General features: G+C 34.6%; 1 protein-coding gene across 2 annotated transcripts in view; it reads right to left on the bottom strand.

Moving 5' to 3' along the window:
• The window catches only part of LOC129005913 (telomerase-binding protein EST1A), a 135740-nt gene that overhangs the window by 45809 nt on the left and 62539 nt on the right, over nt 1-27392 (bottom strand). For both annotated transcript variants that reach the window (XM_054434956.1, XM_054434962.1), the window contains one exon: nt 20628-20773. In XM_054434956.1, the coding sequence (XP_054290931.1) occupies nt 20628-20773 (146 nt within the window). The remainder of the gene's footprint in view (nt 1-20627; nt 20774-27392) is intronic.

Here is a 27392-nt window from a genome sequence, read left to right as displayed (position 1 = left end):
TAAAGAGCTTAAAAAAACAAATAATTTAGTATATAAAAGTATTTTTGTTCGATTGTTAGTAACGGAGAAAATTAAAAAAATTGTAAATTTAAAATTCCCATGTTATTCTTATGGAGAATATTGTCAAATGTTGTAGTTTGCTTGTTTATGGATATATTTTGATCAAACATGGCAAATTTATTTATTTTGTACTAAGCTATCAATATTTTACTCAAAAACACACTTTATTAGTTTCCTTGTAGCAGCAAACCTAGGTACTCGTTAAACCTAATGTTATTAAAATATATTTAACTGAAAATCAATTCAGACAAATGGAAATTCGCTTAGTCGGCAGGTTTGCTGCGGCGGGGGTATTTAATGATTTAATTGATTCCTCCACGTTTGTGTTTGTATTTTCACATTCCATGAAATTTAATTCCTAGACATTCCTAATTTGTATGATCTACACAGCTTGATACATTCTGGTTAACTTTGTTTTAAATGATGTTGAAAGTGAAGATTTGAGTTGCTACAAGTAGTGTGTAAAAGATGTGATGAAACTTATCAACTAGTTGCACGTGTGTGGTCTATACGTAGGCTGTGATTGGGTGTTTTCCATAGAGTACAGAGTAGATGGAACTTGAATACTGAGGCCATTATCTGTGAGATGTGAGTCCAACAAATACACCACTGTCACTGGCTAGACATACCCTCCAATGGCAACTCTCCTGGCAACTCTCCATGTCATTTTATTATTTCTTTGCTTGTTAAGGAGCATTAATTGTGTGAATGCCTACAGAGTAGTGTAGATTGTAATGCTTGTCCATCATAAATACGTGGAGTTTATTGCAAACAAGATATCTAAAATTTACTTGTTCTGATTTAGGAAAGCCTGAAAATGTATATCATCAACAGACATTTAATTGCAAACTTTACAATATGTAAAGTTTGCAATTAAATGTCTGTTCTGCAAATCAAATAAATGTTTTGTTCATACATAATAATTTATTGCTTTCCTTAATACCAGGATTATTCCTGATTTAATTATATTTGTAGTGGAAGCAGTGTATCATTTTTAAATCAGTTGTTCTGTAATGGCTTTTGGATACTAATATTATTTGATCTAGTATAGTAATGTGTGAGCAGCAACCATCAGTTCGGTTTGGTTTTTGCTACTAGTTGTCAAATAATACACATTTATTTTTAGCCTTAGCCACACAAACAGTAATTGTTTTTGTTTAAAGTTTATTGTTACGTACGTAATTAAATAATTAGAACTTATTAAATTGTAGGATATTGAAAATATGATATTGATATTGAAGTATTGTTGTTTTATTTATTTCCTTATCTTAGAATATAAACATAACAACAGCTGTAATATATGTTGGTGATGATAGTTTTTGAGTATTATAGAGACTAGCTGTTACCCACGGGCTTCGCCCCGTTTGACTTCATAAGTATTAATAAACCTATTGATTGGTTAATTTGAGCTGGAATAAACAAAGCAGAATGCAGTAATGCAAACAAATAATCACACCTGATTTTAATAAGGTAATAAATTGAATGAATAACAAAGAAATAAGTACAGCTGAGTGATTTTTAACATTAGGTATATGGAAAGTTCCGTTTAGAAAGGAATTACGACCTTAATGGACATTTTATGAAATAATGGATAGCTTAGCGCTAGGTTTCTCGTCATGACAAACATTTCAAGTATATGGTTTATGGGGGTGTCACATGTAGTTTTCTCAAAAGTTCATGGATACGTTGGGATTTATATATGGACTAGCTGTGTGCCCGTTCTACGCACGGGAATCTTTATACAGTAGTCAGTTGAAACCTTCTTATAGAACAGCAGTTGGTTTGCATATTTTCAGATATGCTGACAAAACTATTATATATAAACAAATACAGTATCTGAAAGTTTTAAGTATAAAAAATGCTTAGTAAACGTTAGAAGGAACTGTGAAAAAATCACACAATGTTGGGTTTTTGAACGTTTTAAATTTATTTCCTAAGTAGGTAGGCCATGTATTCTAGGTAAAAGTACTGGTATCAAGGATCGTCGTCGAAATTTGGTTATGAATAATTGTTTAGTCATACAAACCCAAGAGATGGGCAATTGGTCTATTGGCTGTATGGTCCAGCGATTGCAGCACATAGCGGTGAGAAGACACATTGGAAAAGCGAGTTGAGCATAATCCATAAACCTCTGTTACAATAATCCACTACAGTTGTCACTTTACACTTACACTTTACACAGCCGCCATTGAAGTGTCGTCAATGAGTTTAAACCTTTATTTAACGCTTATTAAAAAAAAATGTAAGTTTCCCAGCTATATACAACACTGATTCAAGGTCTTTTTCCCGGTTATCAAAACACAAGAAAATTTTACACACAAAGAATCACTATTTTCGTTTACGTTAAACTACAAATTATTACACTTGCGATTAATTAAATACGTTATGTAAGGAAAACGTTTTTAATCTCACTTGGTTTGGATTTGCTTTCAAAATGTGATCGGAAATGGTTGCGGTATTTGTAAACAACATTTGTAAACATATCAGTGACAGCTAGAAAAAAAAATCGTGATCCGAACAGCTGTTCGTTATTTCATAGATGATTATGTGATAAAAATTGGACAAAAACTTGACAAAAATCACACAAAAATGCATTTTTGAACGTCCAAAATTTTATTTACAAAGTAGTGAGGCCACATTTTAATGGCTAAAGACACTCTTGCCAATCCAGTAAATACATTAAAATGATTTGGATCTTGATAGGTACTCTAGTTTTTCAAGAGAAGCCCGCGTAAAATGGCTCTTTGGCCGTAACAGACAGACAGACAGACAGAAATTGAGATGAGACTTGTTTCGGCTTCTTTAATGTATAAAACGTCAAAATAACCTAAAAATTTACAGACAAAACTCAAGTTTTATTTATATAGATTATTGCAGGTAAGAGTTGAGTTAATAAGTTTATTTAAACAACCACAAAAAATGTGTTATTATTTACTACCAAAAACCTATTATAAATGCTTAGCTTTGCATGTTGCTAGTAAACAGTGATATTAGCTTTATTAATCATACTTGTCATAATGTTATTTCTTAATTTTCAACATCTCCTCGGATTTGAAAGACATTACTGTCGTCTCCCGTAATGGCGAAGACATCACCATCGCATCCAACAATGGCAGCAACCACTGAATATAAAAATCTACTAAGTTATTTATACAGTTTTTCATAAATAGTAAAAGAGAGTAGTTCATAGTAAAATAATGGACAACTGACAAAACCCTGTACCATAGACAGAGTAATGACCTGCTATTGAGTAGCTTGAGATGGCTTTATGTTGAGTCATGATCAATAATGACAGGTGCTGAATTGAACATGGCAGCTTTATCAACAGAATACTTGTTTAAGCTTGCCCAGCCAACCATCAACCATTTGTAAGTGTCTCTCTATCTGCTTTTCACTGATGTCAAAAACCTCATATAAATTAAGACAACAATAACTATGTAATTTTTAAGCTTCATTTAATTATTTTCTCAGGAAGCAAAAAATTTTGCAGCATTAATTTAATTGAAAGCTGAGTCGAGTTTTTGATCTGAGTTGCTCTATTGGTTACGAAGAGTTTTGTCATAGACTATTGATACAAGGGAACATCCTATTCCCATGTTAAAGATGTAGCCAGTTTTACATTAAATGTGCAAACACTGTAACTGAATTGAGTCACCTACTTATTTCTGTTGCATACAAAAACTTCTTAACCAAACGAAACTGAAAGGATGAGTAATTGTACAACATATTTTATGTCACATCAATCAACTACTGTATTTGACAGCATTTGGCTCAATTAACTACCTAAGTTCTTTTGAATAAAAAATCTGCTACAGCTGGTCCATATGGATGAGAAGTATATTTCAGTATCCGAATGTCAAAGAGTACATTCAACCGGAAACACATTTGGTAAGCAACTTTGAAATCTAAGAATTTCCTGAATTTTTTAATACTTTTTGTAACTGGACACTGGACAGTAATTTATCCAAACAATCCCAAAGCAAAACAAAGAACCATCAGCATAGCTGCTAAACCTGTAAAGTGTGTCGGCCGTTATTGGGGCACCGGTTATATGCGCTGGGGGCTATCATTACACCAGGGAGCAAAGACTGACCTTATGTCAAACTTTAATGATCCTATTCTAAACCACCATGACATCATTGCACATTATGTCTCTCTAAATACAGTAGAACTACCTTGAAATCAAAATTAGTTGATGAAGGTTACTATAGTTATTTTTAATACTCAACAAACAAGAATTGTCTGGGATATCCTTAACTAATATTTATTCCTTCACACCAGGTGGATATTGAGAGATTCATTTTTATGTTGTTATCCTAACATTAGAGACTTTGTTATATTGAACTTAGCTATCAAACAACAACAAAACATATTTTCAGAAAGATTTTCATGGTGTTTAGGAATAATTATTGTTGTATGGTAGTGAGTTTGGTCTTCAGAGGCCAAAAACACCATAAGTTCATTTTCAAATACTGAGTGTCCCATAAGTAACCAGGGCCGGATTTCCCAATAGGCCCGGGCCTATGGGCGCAAGCTCCCAGTTGGCGCAAGCTCCCAGAGGGCGCAAGGCCGAGAGGAAGACATATTTTTTTTAAATAGGTACCTATTAAAAAATCTAAAAAATTGTCATAGTTGATAAAAAAAACTCAGGCTAATAAAGCATTCTGATTCTGAAGTTTATAGGAGGAAATAATTGTTAGAAGATTTAAACAATTTTTCAGAATAACGCATCAATTTTGTTACAACATTGGTAACGAACAGTGAGTATGGGAGTAGGCTGTAGGGATGTTGTCGAGCGCCCGAATCGTATTGCCACTGCGTTGGCTCGGTGCTATTGATCGGAGTGATTAGGGGCGCATGCGTGCTAGACACTGTTACCACCAAACACAAAAAACAAATAACTCACAAAACAAAAGTTATTGACGAATCTTTTGATTAGTTTACAACAATCTGCAGGATCAAGTTAAAATATATAATACGTTGTGTTGAATATATAAAAAAATGAATAATTTATCTTTAAAATTAACGAAAAAATATTAATCTCAGTTTGCAACAGGTTTTCGACAAATTCAATACCTTCCAAAGCACCATTAATACTGTAATTTTCTCCTCAGACCTAAGGATCGATAGGGTTGGCCGGAATATTGCTCTGTTTTGCTTTGGAAATATAACCTAGATGCAGTACCACCATAGATTAAATATAACTCAAGCCGACTAGCTATCACATTGTTAATTCCAATTTTTTTTTCATGTCTAGTTCACGTTGGTGACACTGGACGTTAGTTTTGACATAGGCCTACTTTTGTTTCTATTATTTTAGGGTTAGTTCTATGATGTGTGTTTTAATTTCTTGTAATATAACCAGGAGACGACCTATTGTTTATGATTACATCGTTTTATTTAGGACAAACTAAGTTTAAATAACAAGAATTGTTTTCAGCTAGTCCATAATGATGACAAATCTACTAAAGGAGTATGTTAAATCTATGGTATCACAAACTGTATGGAGTTCATGTTTTTGGGCCTGAAATTGGAATCAATGGCCATGTTTTTTGCAGGAATGCTCGGTGGGTTGAGTTGTATTGTTTGAGTCCCACAAACGTGAGCATTTACTAAAAGCATAAAATTGCTAAAAGTGTTTAAGACTGCACTTTATTAAGGAAAACGAGTCAATTCTTCAAAAAACTTGCAATGATAAAATTCCGACCAGAAGTGGTATTCAAGCAATTAACATAGGCCTATGGGCATGATAGCTGTGGCCAGACTAGGGGCGGAAAATATTTGGGCCTAGGGGCGCGAAAATGCTAAATCCGGCCCTGTAAGTAACTAGGCTACTAATAATTTAGGAACCGGTTTTATGGTTCAAAATAAAACAAAACCAAGAATAATTTTTTTAATGCCTTGTTAGCGAGATATCTGCCATTTTTAAATTTAGAAATCTGTATCTCAAAAACTATAGGAGATCTTCATATGATTTGGTATAAAGTTTTATGAAGTAATAATCTATTGCAGACAAAATAATCAATAAAATAATGTTGGTTCCAAAATGGCAGCCATATTTGTTTTTATAAATTAAAGTACAAAAAATAGCTGATTTTATGAAAAAATTTCAAGAATACTTTTTATTTAATATTTAAAATCCCCTATCCAACGACACCTAGTTCAAAAAAATGTAATAATAAATCACAATCTTTAGACGCGAAATGAGGCGAACCCTCTTTGACTGCAACAGCTAAAAATCGTAATTTATCAATTATTTATTATTCAATGTTTTGGACTTGGTGTTGTTTGATAGGGAATTTTTAATTCTAAATGCAAGTAGTGTTCTTGACATAATTTCATAAAATGAGTCTTTTATAGTAAATCACAAGGTATAAAATTTAAAATACCCACAATTTTGAAACAAAAAGTTGTCAGGATTATTATTTCTGAAATAGTTTTTGATCAGATAAAACTGTATACCAAATGTGCAAGTATACCAAGATATAATAGATGGGTAGATAGACTTAATAGCTTTTAAGATATAAATATATAAAAAAAATGGTAGATATCTTGCTAAATAAGCATTTTTAGAAAAAAACGTTTTTGTTTTATTTTGATCCTTTACACCTATACTTAAATTTGTACTACTTACTTACGGGGCACTCTGTATATTTGTGTGAATGTCCAACATGAGTCAAAATGATCCAATTTTAACAACATTTGGTACAAACGTGTAATCCTACATCTATTCTAACGAGTTCGCAAACTATCAAGATTGAACTAAGGAAACCAGGTTTTATTTGGTAAAAAATTAGTTGTTCTCATTTTTAACCCTCACAGAATTTCCCAATTTAAATTTAAGCTATTTTGTAGAGCTTAAGAAAAATTTTATTTAGTAGGTTTGTATGGTTGGTTACAAATGAAATAATAAAAAAAACTCTAAATTTAAAACTACAATGTAATTCTTACGAGTAATAAGTTAGCTGTTTAATCAAATATAGCAAATTTATGTATTTTATACTAAGATATATTTTTTACCATTTTACTGAAAAAAAAACACATTTATTACCTTACTTATAAAACAAAATAATAACAAAAATATGCATTATATTTTATTAGTTTGCATACATTATTTGTATGAAATTCACATCTGCAATCAGTGTTAACTCTAAATTTAATTAAAGCAACTTCCAAGCAAACAATCAGATCGATATAACTTTAATAGTATACTGAATGAAATTGCTAATAGATATTGGTAAGTGGCAACATCAATCTCATCACAGACCCTCCTCTCCAGAGGATTCAGATAACATTTCTCACACCTGAGACTTACGTTACGGCATAGGTCAGCCCACACGTGTGCAAAAATACAGGGAGGGAAGGGGCGGGCTTGAATTTGTAGATAGCTATCGGCATTATCGTCCGTTTCCGATAACCAGACGCGAGGAGGCGTTTATTTATATGAGTACGAGACTTAGAGTAGAGACAAAGAGATTGATACAGAGGTCAACAAACCGAGCTGCTCAAGGTCGTTCAAGGACAACCAAGGCCGTTTAATGCCCCCCCTCCCCCCTGCCCCAGCATCTCAGTTTTTACTCCATTCCATTTGTCCGTCCGTCAGTTTCCCTGCCATTACTCCCCACTTCAATTATTCCGCGTGGAATATAATGTTCCGAGCTATTAAGATTGGAGGAAAACATTCTCTAAAAAAAAACTATGTGTATTTTCCCTCAGGTCATCTGTCAGCTGCATAAAAGCACAACAGTTTTTAGATTGCATACCATCCACATACTGTTTGATGATTTTTTACAAGCTTTTACTGCATAAAGAGACCAGTTTTTTCCTTGAATGAAAAAACTCGTAGGCCGCTGTTTAGCAATAATTTTAATTTCTTCTCACCCATTATGTAATTTAAATTATACTGGAATTGGAAATAGATGTACCCTTTTAGCGAATTTCCATATAGGGAATAAGCTATTACCGTAGTACTCATCATAGTAAGACCTGGACCCGGGACCGATTTACTTTTTCGTTTTGAGGTCCCTAGAGGCCAAAAACACCAACCATATATATATATATATATATATATATATATATATACATATATATGTTACATATTTAAATATATATATTTATATGTATATATATGTGTTTGTTAGCACGATCACTCTAGCAAAAATTATCCGATTTTGATGAAATTTTGTACAAACGTGTAAACCTACATTTTATTTGAGACTATGGGAACTGGGATTTATGGGGGTTATATGTAAATGAAATGAAATGAAAATGAAATGAAATGAAAATCCTTTTTTATTGAGGCGAACTTAGGACCTCATGGTCCTTTCTTACAGTTAACCTCTCTCTCTCTGATATGTAGTAAATTGGTTTTTCCTATTTTTGACCCAAAAAACATAAAATTTTTCAATTTCTTTCCAAGCCATTTTGTAGAGCTTAAAAAAACAAATAATTTAGTACATTGAAGCGTTATTATGCGCCTAATAGCTAAAGAGAAAATATAAAAAAATGGTATATTTAAAATTCCCATATTATTCTTATGGAGAATAAGTTAACTATTAGTCCAGGAGCTGAGGGGATTTGAGCATGCATGAAAGTAGTATGCAATGTTATTGCTGATTATTGTAATATGGACTGTGGTGATCAAAATTACGTATGTCGCCTATTTCAAAAGTGGTCGATAAGGTGGGGGGGAGGGGGCAAACATGGAGGTTTGCGCTATGCGTTAAAACGCTGATATTTCGGAAACGGTAAAAGATGGAACATCGGTTAAAACGTCGTTGTAATTCTAGAAATGTGGACTACAATAATGGTTTTTGAGTCCGAGGTCGTATCTCTATAAATAAACAAGTTATTGTATAAAATATTTAAAAATGGACTTTTTGTGTAGTTTTTTTTACCGAAAGTAGAATTAATTTGTGAGTGTCGCAAAGAAGTAATATCAAATATCTTTGCTGATAGTTGTAATATGGACTGTGGTGATAAAAAATACGCATGTCGCCTACTTTTCAGGTGGTCGAGAACTTGGGGGGAGGGGGCCAAAGATGGCGGAACGCGCTACGCATTGAAAGGACTGTAGCTTGATAACGGTACAAGATAGGACATCGGTTAAAACGTAGTTTTAATCAAAAAAATATGGCCAATAGAAACGTTTATCGGGTAAAAAGTTGTATCTTAACTAATAAAAAAGTTATATCTATAATAAGTTTAACAAAATCTACATTATACAGCTATTTTCTTCAAAAATCATATGGATTGTTGATAAAAAATTGTGTAATTACTTAATTACTCGGCTAAATATTAACTAGATGCATTTCTTTTAAGAAAAAAATATATTATTACGAATACATATGGTTTAAAATGTAAAACACGGCCTCCAAACACCTTGGGGTTCGTACGATAGGTTGCGTCATAATTGCTGCTGGTATCGGCACAACTGTTAATCCCCCCAAAGATCATTGCATTCTAACTCAGTGATATCGGGGTTGTAAAAGTATTTGTACAGTTTAAGACTACTGACATTTATTGTGTTTTATTTATACAAATAACATTCTTTTATAACTTTTAATAGTTATTTAAATATTTTAAATTTCAATACATTTTCTTTTAAGTTGCTTAAACGTTCTTTTTTTATAGTGTGTGGCTGGGTTTTTTATACGTTTGTTCTTGGTGACTAGTGGATTAGGCAATTTTAAAGTAAAATTTCACCAACTTACAAAAGTTAGGTACCTATTTAAATTCAACAAATAATGATAATGATAATGATAATGATAATGATAATGATAATGATAATTTATTTGCACATAACATACAAATTTGTGAAAATCACATGTACAGGTGCTTCGTCTTGATCTCTTAAAAATTAATTCTCAGTCCTTAATTATTCTAAAACATAAATTGGTTCCTAAGATGTTGATCATACAGTCTTAAATTTAGTGCTACAATAACATGAGCATATTCAAACATAACAAGGTATAAAATTTGTAAATCTACCGGTAACAAAAAGGCAACAAAAATTAACAGAAAATAAATATATGAACAATAATATACGATTTTGACACAAACAAATAATTCCCGTAAGTGTTTGAATGTGATAAACATATGAAAGTAGATAATATAAAACAACAAAACTAATACTAAATGACTAGAACCACTAGATCATATTTCAGTATCATTCAAGAAATCTTGAACTTTGTAGTAGGCCTTTCTGATCAATAATCTTTTAACATTCTCTGAAAAATCTTTCTGAGACGCTTCTTTCATGTTGTTTGGTAATTTGTTAAAAAGTTTCATTCCCATGTAATAAATACCTTTTTCAAGAGCATTGGTAGAGTGGTGTGGATAAACCAGTAAATTTTTATTTCTTGTGTTGTAATGGTGTTGGGTTTTCTCAGTTGAGTACCATGTTAGGTTGTTCTTTACGTGGTTTAAAGTTTCATAAATATAAATACTAGGTACTGTAAGGATTTTCAAATTTCTAAATATATTTTTGCATGTAGAACCTGGCCATGTTAAAGTCATTATTCTCAAGATTTTCTTTTGTGCTGTTAGTACTTCTTTAGAAAATTCAGTATTACCCCATAACACTATCCCATATTTTATTAATGAATAAAAATATCCGTAGTAGAGTGTCATTTTAGTTTCAATACTTATAACACCTATAATATTAACAACCAGTGTAATTGTTATGGATAGAATGAAGAGATTTACCGTATTTTGTATTATAAGGTATTTACTTTTGTAGTTATGTTTTTTTTTATTTCATATAACTGTATTTAATAAGAATCTGTTACATAATCATATTGTAATAACCTTTAACATTAGCCTATAATTAAAATTGGATTTTTAGTGGTAATCTGTATTATGCACTTGATTGCGGCGAAACCCCAAGTATTATACGTAGTTTGGAGGCCGTGTTTTACATTTTAAACCATATGTATTCGTAATAATATAATTTTTTCTTATAAGAAATGCATCTAGTTAGTATTTGGCCGAGTCATTAAGTAATTACACAATTTTTTATCAACAATCCATATGATTTTTGAAGAAAATAGCTGTATAATGTAGATTTTGTTAAACTTAATATTGTTATAACTTTTTTACTAGTTAAGATACAACTTTTTACCCATTAACTTTTTTTATTGGCCATATTTTTTGGATTAAAACTACGTTTTAACCGATGTCCTATCTCGTACCGTTATCGAGCTACAGTCGTTTCAATGCATAGCGCGTTCCGCCATCTTTGCCCCCCTCCCCCCAAGTTCTCGACCACCTGAAAAGTAGGCGACATGCGTATTCTTTATCACCACAGTCCATATTACAACTATCAGCAAAGATATTTGATATTACTTCTTTGCGACTCTCACAAATTAATTCTACTTTCGGTAAAAAAAAACTACATGAAAAGTCCATTTTTACATATTTTATACAATAACTTGTTTATTTATAGAGATACGACCTCGGACTCAATAACCATTATTGTAGTCCACGTTTCTAGAATTACAACGACATTTTAACCGATGTTCTATCTTTTACCGTTTTCGAAATATCAGCGTTTTAACGCATAGCGCAAACCGCCATGTTTGCCCCCTCCCCCCCCCCTTATCGACCACTTTTGAAATAGGCGACATACGTAATTTTGATCACCACAGTCCATATTACAATAATCAGCAATAACATTGCGTACTACTTTCATGCATGCTCAAACCCCCTCAGCTCCTGGACTATATTGTAGTTTGCTTGTTTATGAACATATTTTGATCAAATTTGGAAAATGCATTTATTTCTTACTAAACTATTAACATTTTACAAAAAAAAAAACACACACACTTTTACCCTCCCTGTTGCAGCAAACCTAAGTACTTGTTAAACTAATTCTTTTTAAATAGGGAATAAATGACATTTTTAAGGAGACATTTAAGTGTAAATCCAATCAGGCAAATGGAAATTCGCTTAGTCTGCAAGTTTGCTGCGGCGGGGGTATTTTTCTCCTGTTTTAGATTATGTGCATCTTGTTTTTCTGTGCATTCAAGTACAAGATAAAAATGACACTCTAATTTTTTCCAGTGCAGACTAAGCGAATTTCCATTTACCTGTCTGGATTTCTACTCGAGTATTCTCTGAAAATTGTCAGATTTATTTCCTATTAAAATAACATTAATTTTAATGAGTACCTAGGTTTGTTGCTACATGGAAGGAATTTAGATGTGGTTTTTTTTTATGTTGATAGCTTATTATGAAATAAACAAATTGCCAGATTAGATTCAAATATGTCTATCAGCCATTTACCCCGGTAAAGATGGCGTTATAAGAGTTGTGGACATCAAAACAACCAAAGGTACATTCCGGCGCCCTCTTACCAAGAACTGCGACCTTTGTAAGAGGGCGCCGGAATGTACCTTTGGTTGTTTTGATGTCCACAACTCTTATAACGCCATCTTTACCGGGGTAAATGGCTGATATATAAACTCGCGTCCACTCACACACTTATCAATTGACCCGTTGGACCCTGAGCCGATCACACCAAACCACTTTCTACGCGAAGCCTACAAAGTAAATATTGATGAAGATAGACTATGTAAGAAACAACTTGCCCGCGTAAGATCACTTTTGGATAGTTTTTGGAAGCGTTGGGTCCACGAATACCTGCCCTGTTTATCAAGACGTTGCAAGTGGCATAAACAAATAGAACCACCTCAAGTAGGGGACTTGGCTATAATAGTAGAAGAAGATAATCAAAGGAATTCAAGGCTTGGAAAAATATCAGCCATTTACCCCTGTAAAGATGGCGTTATAAGAGTTGTGGACATCAAAACAACCAAATGTACATTCCGGCGCCCTCTTACCAAGGTCGCAGTTCTTGGGGGGGAGAGAATGTTATAATCTATGCCTAATCTATGCCTGCCTTCTTTCTAACTAACATATGTTTTATTAATTATTATGAATTTTGTAAACAGTGTCCAAATAAATACACATCTTTTGTCAAGTCCTATTAATTTTGTCTTGTCTGTCTTTAATATTTTTAACAATGTCCATAAACAAGCAAACTGCAACAGTTTATCAAGTCTCCATAAGAATAACATGGACATTTTAAATTTAAAGCTTTATTTAATTACCTCCGTAACCGTTCTAGGCATACAACAATACTTCAATATACAAAATTATTTCTTTTTTTATTAAGCTCTACAAAATGGTCTGGAAAGAAATTGTAAAATTTTATGATTTTAGATTAAAAATTAGGAAAAACCAATTTTCACCCCATAAACCGTTCCCATAGTCCGATCATGCTGGTTCGCAAACTTGTTTGAATAAACGTAGGTTTACACATTTGTACCAAATTTAATCAAAATCTGATCATTTTTGCTAGAGTTATCGCGCTAACGGACACATACATCCATATATATATATACATATGAATTTGAATGAAGGGTGTTTTTGGTCTTTGGGGACCTCAAAATGAAACATGTAAATCGGTCCCGTGTCTACGTCTTACCATGAGACCTATGGCAATAGCTTATTCCCTCTATGGGAAATTCGCTAAAGTGAAATAATAATAACAAAAATAGGAATATATTTTGGTTTTAATTGAAAAACTAAATAGCAAATTACAGTAACTTCTCATGTATATGTTGCAGGGTCTCACATTTTACATAATACAGTATTTATAGTTGGTTTATTTATTTTGTTATTGAAGTCTTATGAATAACTATCTACAAAAAAGTGTGGCTTGATAATATTATATATTTTGTTGATTGGCTGTGTACAATTTTTCAAAACAGATGTTGATGTAAAAAAATTTTTTAGTTCAAGACTTTTTATTGTCGGACTACTAACTTTAAGGCAGTTTTTACTCACTGTCAACATGCCATGAATTTTTGTTATATCTACATTTAAAAACTACAGAGGCTACTTTAGCAAGAAAAAGTTTGGAAACTTTTAGCAAAGTTTAGAAATTAATGTGAACAATTTGTTAATTAATACTGTATATTTGTTGAGTTCAGGATACTATTAGCACCTCATAAAACTCAAATGTCAGCCTATGATAAATCCAACCATTTTACAAATCCTCTTTTAAAATTAACACTTTAAGCTATGCGTGATCAAATAAATATATTTTGTGTTATTTGCGTACACTTTAGAAAACACAAATGAAACGTACCTAAAATTTCAAGTATGATAAAAATTGAAAGTGTGTTTTTGTGAAATCCAAACGACCTATCAATAATGTACACAAACATTTATGAAGACACTTAGGTAATAACAAGCAGGTAATATACAGCATACATATTATTTAATTAACAAGAGGATCCGTGTGCTAACTGCACATTTTAGTAGGGTTGAAAACAAGTCCCTGTAGCATTAGACAAATTATGCAATATTTTTTACATACTACATAGCAACAAAATGCAAGTAAATGTTAGTAAGACAAAATATGACAAAATATGTTAATTTTGACTTCTTTGGTTTTGACACCCCTTCTCCTTTAATTTGTCATTCCCCTACCTGCAATATCCACTTATGTACCTGCCAACCATTAGAAAAAGTTAAATCGATTAAATACTTGGGAGTTTTCCTTGATGAGAAACTAACTTTTGAACACCATATTTTAGAACTACACTAAAAATTAAGATCACAAATTAGAAAATTCTATTTTCTACGAAATTTTTGTAACACTTCACTTTTACGAACACTTTATTTTATTACATTGATGAATTGATGATTTACATTGATAAATTCCAGATTACAATATGCCTTGCCTTGCTGGGGAGGTACTTACAAAACATTATTAGAGAAGATTAGAACAACTCAAAATTTTTTCTTACGAATAATTCTCAAAAAACCTAAACGAACTAGCTCTTTTCCATTATACCAACAGTTATGCATTCTACCAGTTCAACATCTTTTTATTTTTAAAGTCCTGAGATTGTTCTTCATCCGGAGCGGAAACAGAGAAAATATAATTCCAAATCATCTTTACAGTACAAGAAGTTTTGCAAATAAATCTATCAAATTACCCAAAGTAAACAAAACTTTTTTCAGACATTCATTTCAATACTTGGGTCCAAAATTTTACAATCAGCTTCCGCTTCATATTAAAAATACAACAAATTTCAAACACTTTTGTAAAAGAACAATCACTTGGCTTAGTTCTCAACAGGATGTAGATTATCTTGCCAACTCTTTGGTATAAGATTGTGTTACTGTTACCTTATTTTATGTGTATTTTGTTAACACTTTCTTAGTCTAAGTTTTGCCCAGATGTTACAGCAGGCGTCATATTTTTGTTATATTTACGTAAATATTTTCTTTCAATGATAATACCAATACTATTTTTTTATCAACAAATATGGATTAACATAATAACCAATGAGTTTATTAGCTTGTTGTTTTGCAAAAAATATTAAATGTTTCATAAAAATGATCTAACAAACATAATAAGCAGCTTTTGAAGCTTTGAAATGAAATGAAGCAGTTCTATAGTCAGCCATTCACATCCTAACGCAATCTGAATACAGTTTTGACATGCAAGTGGCTTAGCTTTATTTGAAGGAGTATAGGTAAATCTGTACGGATCTCAATAAAACTAGCTTCAAAAGAGTTTTCCTAATTTTCAACCTTTAGATCATCTATTACTTTAAAATCAAGTTCATAAGATACTAAAATAGCAGATCCTCCTCTTTTTTTAATTTTCTTCATTGGACTTTCATTGGTACAGAGGAATTTCTATTAGAACATGTTATGGAATTATTAAAACAATTATCTTTTCCTACAGTCATCCGACAAAGTTGGCTTCCTTGTACTGTTTAAACTTTGCCGTACGGTTTATACTTTGCCGCACATCAGGATTCCAACGAAACAACACAAAACATCGTGGTTCTATTATGCACGTAATCCGTGTACGCTTGGAAATAGGTTGGCAACACTTAAAGATAATAATACTATGAGCAGCTGAATGACTATTATAACTACGATTTAACCTATAATTTCGTGTTTATAGTTTCGGTATTTCTGAACTTTCCGGACTTTTCTTTTAAACGTTTTTAAAACATTCCTACGATCTTAATAAACAAGAAAATACCTTTAAAGCATTTTTTTTTTGCGCGGAAACCACTTCAAATTACAAAAACATACGGAACTATATTCTCAAAACGCGGAGCACATTTCTTGCCGAGGAAAAATAGCGGAGTGATACAGACCGGTTACTACTTTCTCTAGGGCACCTATTTGTGTTGCCAGCTGAACCTAAAAACGTGTTGTATAGTGTTTGAAAGACTAATTATTTATATGCTTTATAGTGACTGTAGGAAAGATGTAGTGTGTAACACGAGTGCAAAAGGCCTTTGCTGCACTCGAGATCATTCCTCTCGTGTGCAGCAAAGTGCCACTTTGCCCACTAACTATTTCTAGATAACTATTTCTTAGATCCCTATATATACATACATATATATATATATACATATATATAGTACATGCAGAAATATTTTCTCCATCATAAAGATCTACTTTAAAGCTGGAACTTTGGAGCACAGGAGGGGAGTTACATTTATTCTTATGGTGAATATTATAAAATGTTGTAGTTGGCTTGTTTATGGATATGTTTTGATCAAACTTGGCAGATTTATTAATTTTATACTAAGATATTAATATTTTAATTTTAAAAAAAAACTCACTTTAGGGTACTAGTTTCCTTGTAGCAGCAAACCTAGGTACTCGTTAAACAAAAATCTATTATCTATTATATTATTAAAGTGATACAATCAAATTTTATGCAAACGGTTAAGGCCATTTACCAAATAAAAATATAGGCATATGTCACATCAAAATGAAGCTTAGAGTTTGTAGATTTGTCGAAAAGTATTGATATCGACGAATTTCCTAAGGGCTCTGCCCCACAGGCTGATTTCCAAAGGGCTACGCCTGGCATGCTTCCAAAGTTTACATGATTTAATTTAATTTAGTTAATGAAACAGCTGGTCAGTACAATGAACTGATGTTTGTTTATTTACTCGAAAAAGATGTTTGTGATGCTATATGTAGATTTAGGAGGGTTATGTTTGGTTTAAAAGAAAGGTTGTATATGTTTCGTAAAGTATTGCTCAAAGTTTCATTTTGTAATTTATATAGTAAGCTACGTGTAAAGAGGCTTGACTAAAGTTGAAGAATTATGGTAAAACATGTCATTCGTGAAGCATCAAATTGAAGCAATTGATGCTGTTGCTACACTAAGGTATGTTGTCATATACTTTTGGATCTATTAACATAAAAAGTAGGAGTTTGAAAGTGAGTAGGTTTACACTTTTAAATCAGTTTATATTTTCAAACTAAATCATAGACTTGCCGTCTTTAAAACACACATCAGAATTACTTTAGTAGCTCTCTAGGTCACATTTTCTTCCCGTTGCAAAGCATGGGTATAGCAGCTTGTGTTAATTTAATAGATTAAGTGAAAACCAATCCAGGCAAAAGGGAATTTGTTTGGTCGGCAGTTTTGCTGCAGAGGGGGTATTTTATTCTCCTCACCACATATACCCCAGTATTCATCTTTTTGCAGATATTATTGACATGTTCGTTTAACGTGAGGTTTTTGTCTAGAGTTACTCCTAGAAACTTTGTACTTGTTTGTTCCAAGATGTTTAGGATGTCGGGAATAGGGTCATGTTTTTGTGCTGAAGTTAATTCTGGAGGTTTTGTTTGGGTTAATTACAAGGTCATTTTTTTTCTTATGTACAGTAGTTCAGGGCCGTGGTCAGGGATATAGTTACGATGTCATAAATGGCATCTGCCGTGGTGTTGTTTAGAAGCAATGTAGTATCATCAGCATACATAACGCAAGTGATAAATGGGTTTTGGATGTAGTCAGGAAAGTAATTTGTTAAAAGGATAAAGAGAATTGGGCCAAGGACGGAACCTTGAGGGACGCCTTGTTTCATGGGCTGAAGGTTGGACCTGAATGTGATGGTGCACTTGTCAACTATGTATTGTGTCTCCCCTACTTGTTGTTGTCCTTCCACAGCTTACAAACCACTTGTTTGCTACTTCTCTGACTCCTAGTGTTTTAACCCACATAACCATTAAAAAATGCAAATCACAAGTTTGACGAACTCACACACAACTCGATATAAAAAACAGCGATCCGCACAATAGGAAAGGGAGGAGCTAACGGACCTAGCTCAGATAGTTCACGTGTCATTGGGTAGGGGGAGTGGCTGCAGGTGGATGCGCAGTACACGCTGCGCATCAAAACACTGTCAATTCACTACACCGCCGTACGGGGTGGCGTCATCATTGTGTCTACGTGGCACTCAGTTGAATGTTTGCGCTTGGTTTTAGTTTTAGCGAATTTCCCATATAGGGAATAAGCTATTACCGTAGGTCTCATGGTAAGACCTAGACCCGGGACCGATTTACTTTTTCGTTTTGAGGTCCCCAGAGGCCAAAAACACCATCCGTTCAAATTCATATATATATATATATTTATATATATATATATATATATATTTATATATGTGTCCGTTAGCGCGATAACTCGAGCAAAATTGATCCGATTTTGATGAAATTTGGTACAAACGTGTAAACCTACATTTATTCGAACGAGTTCGCGAACCAGCATAATCGGACCATGGGATCAGGGGTTTATGGGGGGTTTTATGGGGTAAAAATGGGTTTTTCTCATTTTTGACCCTAAAAACTTAAAATTTCTAAATTTCTCTCTAGACCATTTTGAAGAGCTTAAAAAAACAAATAATTTAGTATATTGAAGTGTTTTTGAATGTTCATTGACTACGGAGAAAATTTAAAAAAATTGTAAATTTAAAATTCCCATGTTATTCTTATGGAGAATAAATAAACTGTTCTAGTTTGCTTGTTTATGGATATATTTTAATCAAATTTGGCAATTTGGTTTATTTCATACTAAGCTATCAATATTTCAATTGAAAAAACACATCTCAACATCTTCCCTGTAGCAGCAAACCTAACTACTAACTAAAATTAATGTTATTTAAATAGGAAATAAATCTGAAAATTTATAGGGAATATTTTAGTAGAAATCAAGCCGGGTAAATGGAAATTCGCTTAGGATGCAGGTTTGCTGTGACGGGGGTATTTTATATTAAGTTTAGAGCCGATTCGGATGGTTGGCGATTCAGTTAACCCTCCGAGTGTTATTTGTCGATGCTTCGACACATAACACACTTTGTGTAGTGTTTTGTGTTGATGCATCGACTCACAAACACTTTACGGCGAAGGCTCTATGACTGACAAAATCGGATTGAACTGGATCGAGTTAGGTATCGTTTTATTTGACAGATTCAGAGCTTTCTCCGGAGGTCTGTCTCTAAGCGCTTTTCATTTTAGTTCCGAAAATATTGTAGCAGACAGCTGACGTGCGTATTTGTAAACAGCTTGGTTAACCTCGGACCGATGACTGATGTGTTTTATTACGTTTATCATTGTTTTAGTGTTAAAATCAAAAGTAGTGATATACGTGGGGCATTATAAGAAGATTTAAGTGATTTTGAAGGGCTGGTTGTTGATCCTGAAGAAGTAGGTAGTGATATTGATGTAAATTATCAGCCAGATTCCTAGCTATGGTTAGGCTATGCATTCTTAGCTAAACGCTATGCACTGAAATCTGATTTTTGCCCATTACTTATTTATTTGCAAATCTACTTCCTTATATTATTATATATTTGTAATCCTCATAAAATTTAGAACAAAGTGGCTATTTTCAAATATTTATAGGCCTATAATTTATACAATTTCATTGAACGCAAACTTATTTTTTATTTTTTTTTTCAAAAATATTTTTTTTTACCTAAAAATTTTTTTTGAAACAAATGTCCCTTATTTTATTTTATGTATAATATTGAAGCCCATGATTTTCCAAACAAAATGGTATATAGAACAGTATAATTAACATTGTTTTCAAGCTTCTCAGATCCGTTTTAATAAATCCTTGCAAATGAGCAAAAAATAGGCAAACATTAAGGCCAAAACAAGGGACACTCGGAGGGTTAATCGGCGTTTTAAGCATGGACCTCTGTTGTCATATAGCACAAACCGGTAGCCTATCAGTAGCATTAGCTTACAAAAATGTCAACGCTTTTTGTTTTTACATAATTTATTACTTTACAGTCTTTAGTTAATTTGTTGATAAGTTTGGGTAAGCTATGATTTTAAACGTTATAGTTAGTATAACTGAATCACAGTCAATGACTTAAAATATCATAATTACACAATATTAATGATTACGCAATATTGATATTTGGTTGATATGTAAATACAAATACAGACATAATTGTCTAATATCACAGTAAAACAGTGTCTTTATGGGTTTATATATTTTTACCAAGTTGGATTAACCGTGGTTTTCACTATCCATGATCTCTTTGCTTCCAATTACCCCGGACAATCAAGTATCTACTGTACCTGTAACTAGAATTTTTCTCATGGTTTCAGTTATTCCAGGTTTTGGTTTAGCAGGATGCAACTAAAAATAGTTTTATTATACCTTATTTATCTCAAACCTAAGTCGTTTCATGCTGGCATAACACAAAGCAACTACTTACTCTTCAGTTGAGTGTTTTCGATGGAAAACATATTGAGTGCCAGTAGCTGCAGTAGCCTGGTGTTGGTCAAGGGGAGGGGGGAGTGCTGAAGCAGGGCTCTCAGCTGTCTCAGCATCTGCAGTGCTGCTGATGGGAAACTCTCCATACTGTCAACACAACAACGCCCCTGTCAAGTTACAATTCATGCGTTGATTTTTTAAGCTCATAAATTTTTAACTTGTTAATTGTTGAGAATGGATAGTCTGCAACACATCTGAATCGTCAGCCAGTTCAACGACATGCAGACCAAGATATGACAGTTCAATCTCACCCTGGAAGCCTTAGTTTATATAGAGTGGTACCCCTCATATCTGACCATGACGGATGACAGAATGTCGTCCATCCCTAACTAGTTAACGTTACAAGTTGTTTGCAAACAAAATTGTTGTCTGTATTAGCCTACATATTTTTACAATGTTACAAAATGTAGTTTTTTCTTATTGTAAAAGATTTGCGTTTTCAGGAAATGTGTAATTTTGAACTATCCTATAGTCCACGCCACCCTAACTTGAGGCAGCCCAAGGCCGCGCCAGATATATGGCGTGCGGTCTTGGGCTGCCTCAAGTTAGGGTGGCGAGGACTATAAAAACTTTCCTATAATCAAGTGTCGTCATAATTATAATCTGTCTAAATATATATTAGTGATGGGTCGGTACTTCACGTCAAATGTCGGTTCCGCCGGTTCTTGGCAAAAGAACAGGAATCGAAAACCGATGGTGAAATGTCGGTACCGATACCTTCTCACCGATAAACCCGTCACCGATAATGCCAGAAAATTACTGGTAATAAAATAAAACTAACAAAAAAACTAACAATAACTAGAGGTCTCTATCACAATCCAGTAAAAAATGGCAGCTGATTGATTCCTTTAGAAATCAGAATTAACTTGCAATTGTATTCAATTGGCTGCCATATCTTACTCTGTAAAGATAGAGACCTCTAGTTTGCATTGTTAGTTTTATTTTATTACGACCTTCAAAAAGAAGGGTCACTTGATGGGGCTTAACCTTTAAAATTTTCGAGTTTCCCCCAAAATCCCCCATTTTGAGGGTGTACACCAAGTGGCGGTTATGCCCAAACAGTACTTCATAACATGCCATAAAGGTGTGCCGAGTTTAGTTTTACTAGTATGGGCCATTAAAAAATTAACAGGGGGTCTCCAGACTTTTTAAGTTTATTGTTATTGACCTGTATTAAATAAAATAGAGTTTATTTTATGATGTAGTATTGTTACTTAATTTTTATATTTATATTTGTTGGCTTTCAATACTTCTGGTTCATTCTTAAATCAGCACGAACCAAAAAAGTTGATAGTCAGTGTTTACTGTCTATTTGATACATTATTGCATGCTATGAATAAATAGATCTGAAATTAAAAATAAAGATTGAAATTAATAAAAGTGTGTGTAAACTAAAAAGTTCAAAGAGATCAGCGAGGCCTACCAAAAAGATAATAGTTACTAGGTGGCGTTCGCAGATGCATCCACAAAATTGAGCGGAGCCATCAAGTGTTCATATTATATTGTTTTTGTCATACTGCAGTAAAACAGTCGTCATTGGTGCATGCGTTGCGGGTCTTAGGTAGCATTTTTACTCTTTAGGGAATAAAATTCGTTTTTAGCCTCTATGGAGTAAAATTCAGCTGTTGTCAACTCAGTTGTAAATTTCTATTTTAAACGATTGAATTTGTATCAAAATATGTAACGATTTGTGCTTCATAATCATTTTAACCTACAGTCTACAGTCTCTTCCCATAGCATTTTAGGATTGCAGATAAATTAATGTAATTGCCAAAGACAGTTCCCACACTCTGCACTGCAAGCCTTACTACTTCCTTCACCATTTCCTATGTCATAGACCTGTTTCCTTCCCTTCTCATAGCATTTAAGTATTCGATACATTTATCTAACTGCCCAAACAGTTCCCTCACTCTGCACTGCCAGCCTTTACTACTTCCTTCACCACTTCCTACGTCGTAGGGCCTGTTTCCTTCCCTTCTTATAGCATTTTAGGATTGAAGATACATTAATCTAACTGCCACAGACGGTTCTAACAATATGTGCTACAATATGTCTAACATACTTTACTACTGCCTAAGCCACTTCCTACATCGTGGACCTGTTTTCATCACTTTCCATAGCATTTTAGTATTTTAGATAGATACGTTAATGTAATTGCCACAAACATTGCCCACACTCCGCACTGCTATCCTTTACTACTTCTTTCACCATTTTCTATGTCGTGGGCATGCTTTCATCCCTTCTCATAGCATTTTAGCATTGCAGATACATTAATCTAACTGCTACAAACGGTTTCCAGTTCCCAAATTCCACACTGCTCACCTTACGACTTCCTTCACCTCTTCTTACGTCGCAGACCTGTTTCCCTCTCTTCCTTGGATTGTAGATACCAAGATAACTTAATCTAATCGTCATAAACAGTTCCCACACTCCGAAAAACTCGCTTTTACTGCTTCCTTTATCACTTCCTACGTCACGGACCTGTTTACCTCCCTTCACTTAGCATTATTGGAATGCAAATACCTTAATCTATTGGTCATAAACAGATCCCACACTCCGGACAGCTCACATTGACTACTTCCTTCACCACTTCCTACGTTGCGGACCTGTTTTCCTCCCGTCCCATAGCATTTTAGGATTGTAGATACCTTAATCTAATAGTCATAAACAGTTTCCACACTCCGGACAGCTCGCCTTGACTACTTCCTTCACCACTTTCTACATCGTGGACATGTTTTCCTCCCTTCCCATATCATTTTAGGATTGCAAATACCTTAATCTAATCGTCTCGTAAACAGTTTCCACACTCCGGACAGCTCACCTTGACTAGTTCCTTCACCACTTCCTACGTCGCAAACCCGTTTTCCTCCCTTCCCATAGAATTTTAGGAATGCTCATACCTTAATCTAATCGTCTCGTAAACAGTTTCCACACTCCGGACAGCTCACCTTGACTAGTTCCTTCACCACTTCCTACGTCGCAAACCCGTTTTCCTCCCTTCCCATAGAATTTTAGGAATGCACATACCTTAATCTAATCGTCATAAACAGTTCCCACACTCCGGACAGCTCGCCTTGACTACACTTCCTTCACCACTTCCTACGTCACGGACCTCAAGCTAGTGACGTCATTTGATTATATTTATGATCCATACTACCGTTTATGTTCTAATATCTGTGGATTAATGCTATCCGCTATTTATTTATCTTCTGCATTCAAAAGTCAACAGCTGATCACACAATTAATTTCAATAAGTTAATGAGCAACTATGCGACAATTTTTTCTAAAAAAAATAACAGCCTACAGTGTTAAAGAATCGTGTTGCACTGTGCAACAAAATGTGTTTCTTCGGGTGCTTTAAACATTCATTCCATAGTTTTAATTAGTAACAAATGTGTTTATGTGCCTGATGATACCAAGAACAAGGCTGGGCAGAGTGGATTCACTGTGAACCAGCCGGGTACGACACGTAACTACAACCATAGATAAAACATAGCCTACTCCCTTGTGTTGGTTAGTCTATGCTACAACGATCGATTGGAACAATTGATGTTTTGAGCCAAAATATTCATATTGATATATAATCGGAAAAATTGATGTTTTATAAAAATATTATATAAAGCCATATGCCAAGATTTAGTTAACTGACATAATTGAACGTCAAATCTAGTAGGTCTTTGTAAGACAAAAGAAAATCACACCGTTTTAAACTTTAACCTAATTTTATACTCTTTATAAACAAACACGTCCTACATAACGGTTCTTGATATTAATTTATCATGTATCTTATCTAAACCCTTCCCACAATAATAGACTCACACCCAAATAACGACATCAAAGCAATCGTCACTTGCTCCATTGAAACACGAACGTCGATTGGCTGACATGACAGTGCAGCGTGGCCTCTCGACCAATGAGAACTCTTGTTACATACTTGGATTTATCTTAGATAGTCAACATTTACCATTCATTATAATATTACAAAATCAACATGGACTATGCGTATGGTGTTTTTCAATAAATACTTATGTTATAGTAGCACTAAAAACTTCACTTAAACTCTTAAACTAGTTAGATATTACAGATATAATATGGATCTACTTTTTGGTGCTAATACTATCTAAATAGGATAGTATACTTTTTTTCGTAATGTGTTAGCTACGTCTCCAGGGCAAGTGCAAGCCTAACCCTCTGACTTCGACGATGTTGTAATTGAATCAAATTTTTCTAATGATGCGTAATGCAGGGATGAAACTGAACATTTAGACAAGTTTAGGTTATTTATTTTGTTCTAAAAATAAAAATAATAGGTACATTTAAAGGTCTGACTTATTGATACAGACATTTTTTAGTATAATTTCGTGTTGAGGACACTCGCGCGCCGGTTGTCTGAGACTGAATTCTGACTGTCTGACATCTTGAAATGTAGATTGTATTGTGTTGTGCAATATCATCTGCCTGCAGAGAGAACAGCTGAAGCTAAACTTTAGCTGTTTTGAACTAAATAGTATGCCAAGTTGGTTACTAAAGTTGTTAGCGTGATTACAAAACTAATAGATATCAAATAAATAAATGTTACAATAAAATATCTATCCATCCCTGTCGGGTGTCGGTATCAGCGGAATCCGGCGAAATCGACGTTTGGCAATCGATTCTTGATACCGATATTCCTAGTATCGGCAATGTCCGAGTATCGGTGGTAGCGATAATTGACACTTCCCTATCTAAAACTCATTTTGGAGTCCGAAATTAGTTTTAAATATGCATCGGGACGCAATCGTTGCATCGGGACTTAATCGATGCATCGGTCTTTTTCGATGCATCGAGGCCAAATCGATGCATCGTGATTTCGATGCATGCTGAATCAAATCAAAATTTTGATGCATTTTCGATGCATCGCACACCCTTAACTATATATAGCATTGGGTTTGATTGCCTCGGACATAAATTACTGTCCGACACAAACAACAAACAAAACAAACTGGATAGCCTAGGAGTAACTGGCTTGGCTAATAAATGGTTCAGAAGTTATCTGAAGGCCGCTCACAAGTTGTTGGGCTACAACACTCAGTAGAAAACCAGGCATACACCAATCGCACAAATGCTCAACCTCTAACAAGAGGAGTACCTCAGGGATCTGTCTTGGGCCCAATACTTTTTATTTTACTAACAAACAATCTCCTAAATGAAATGCTGACCCAAAACACAACTTTACATTACATTACATTATTATTGCTGAAGGAGCCGAAACTCCCCAACCGCAACCCGGTACCTAGTTACCCTTACCCGGGCCCCATGGCGCAGGCCGGAACTTGAGCTCCAACCTTGAGTACACCATGAGTGGATAGCTTACGGCTATCAATCTCACCGGCTGCCAAAGCAACCCTTCGGAGAGAGGGTTGCCCCTCAATCCTAACCAGGGATACCGGCTACTTGGTTAAGCATCACTCCACCTGGAATCCAGTAGGTACAACCTGAAGGCCCATAATGAAGTGCCCTGACGCATTTAGTGCAAGCAACACTCAGGACCTATCCAATCCCTGACAAGCCGAAACCCGCCATCTGGGAAACCAGGGATACCCAGGGCGATAGATCCCCAGATACCCCTAGCGGGCTTGATCCCAACACCCGATCTACTTTGTTTGCCCATCAAGCCCAACATCACTGCCAGGCCCTCAGGGTTTCCCAAAAGGAGGCGGGTTTAGAAGTGGGACCCACCTGGATGAACCTATCCACCAAAGGTGGCGACACCCTTGACTCAATTGAGGTTCCGTTGCCCTCACACTGCGGAAAGTTCCGTTCCCCTAGAGTGTCCCCGTGAGTTTACGGGTATTCGCCCGATTTCACCTCCAGGAAGGCTACTTCCAAAGTCGAGGATTTGCCGCACATAATGTCGGTCGCATACAACAAGCTGGCCGAAGCCCAAAGAATCACAGCCACAGGCAGATGAGAGACTGATGGCGCACTTCCAACCACCTCTCTGAGAGCTGAACATCCCACCAACCTGGTGGAGGAATGTCACTGGGTACTCTCCCCTAAGGGGCTGGCTTGTCCAGTCGTCCATAACTGCGATCTACTTGAAGTACCGATTCCGACACCGGGCAGTTACCTCCCCTTCGGGGGCTACGGTTTGCCCATCTTTCACCTCCCAGGACAAGGCTACTTCCAGAGCCAAGGATATGCCTCGCAAAATGTCAGTCGTACACAACAGGCAGGACAAGCCCAAAGACTCCAGTCACAACCACAGATACAGGTAGATGCGAGACCTAGGTCGAGGCAAACTAAACACCCCACCACCCTGAATGGAGGGAATGTCACTGGGGACTCTCACTTTGGGTACGACCCAAAGGGGCTGGCTTTCCCAGTCGTCCATAACTGTGGCCTACCTGAAGTGCCGGTTCAGAAATGAAATGAAATGAAATGAAATGTTTATTCGTCACATAAGTTTACAAGATTGTGATTTTCACATATAAACATATGACATGTCAATACCACTTTACAATCTAATAATACCTTATGCTAAATTCTTTGTTTTTATCAATCCATAAAACCTAAAGCTAAGTTTTTATAAAATCATCTAGGGAATAAGGACACAAGAGAATGAGATAAGATTTTAGTTTTCTTTTAAAGGATGACATATTTTCTTCAGTTTTAATTTGATCTGGGAGGTTATTGTAAATTTTCCTACCCATGTACCATGGCGATC

This window comes from Macrosteles quadrilineatus, unplaced genomic scaffold (assembly GCF_028750875.1).
Source record: "Macrosteles quadrilineatus isolate MER2022 unplaced genomic scaffold, UCM_ALF_1.0 Scaffold_1__1_contigs__length_201487025, whole genome shotgun sequence".
Taxonomy (NCBI): Eukaryota; Metazoa; Arthropoda; class Insecta; order Hemiptera; family Cicadellidae; genus Macrosteles; species Macrosteles quadrilineatus.
Note: the sequence above shows the minus strand (reverse complement) of the source record. Positions and strands in the feature narration are given on the sequence as shown.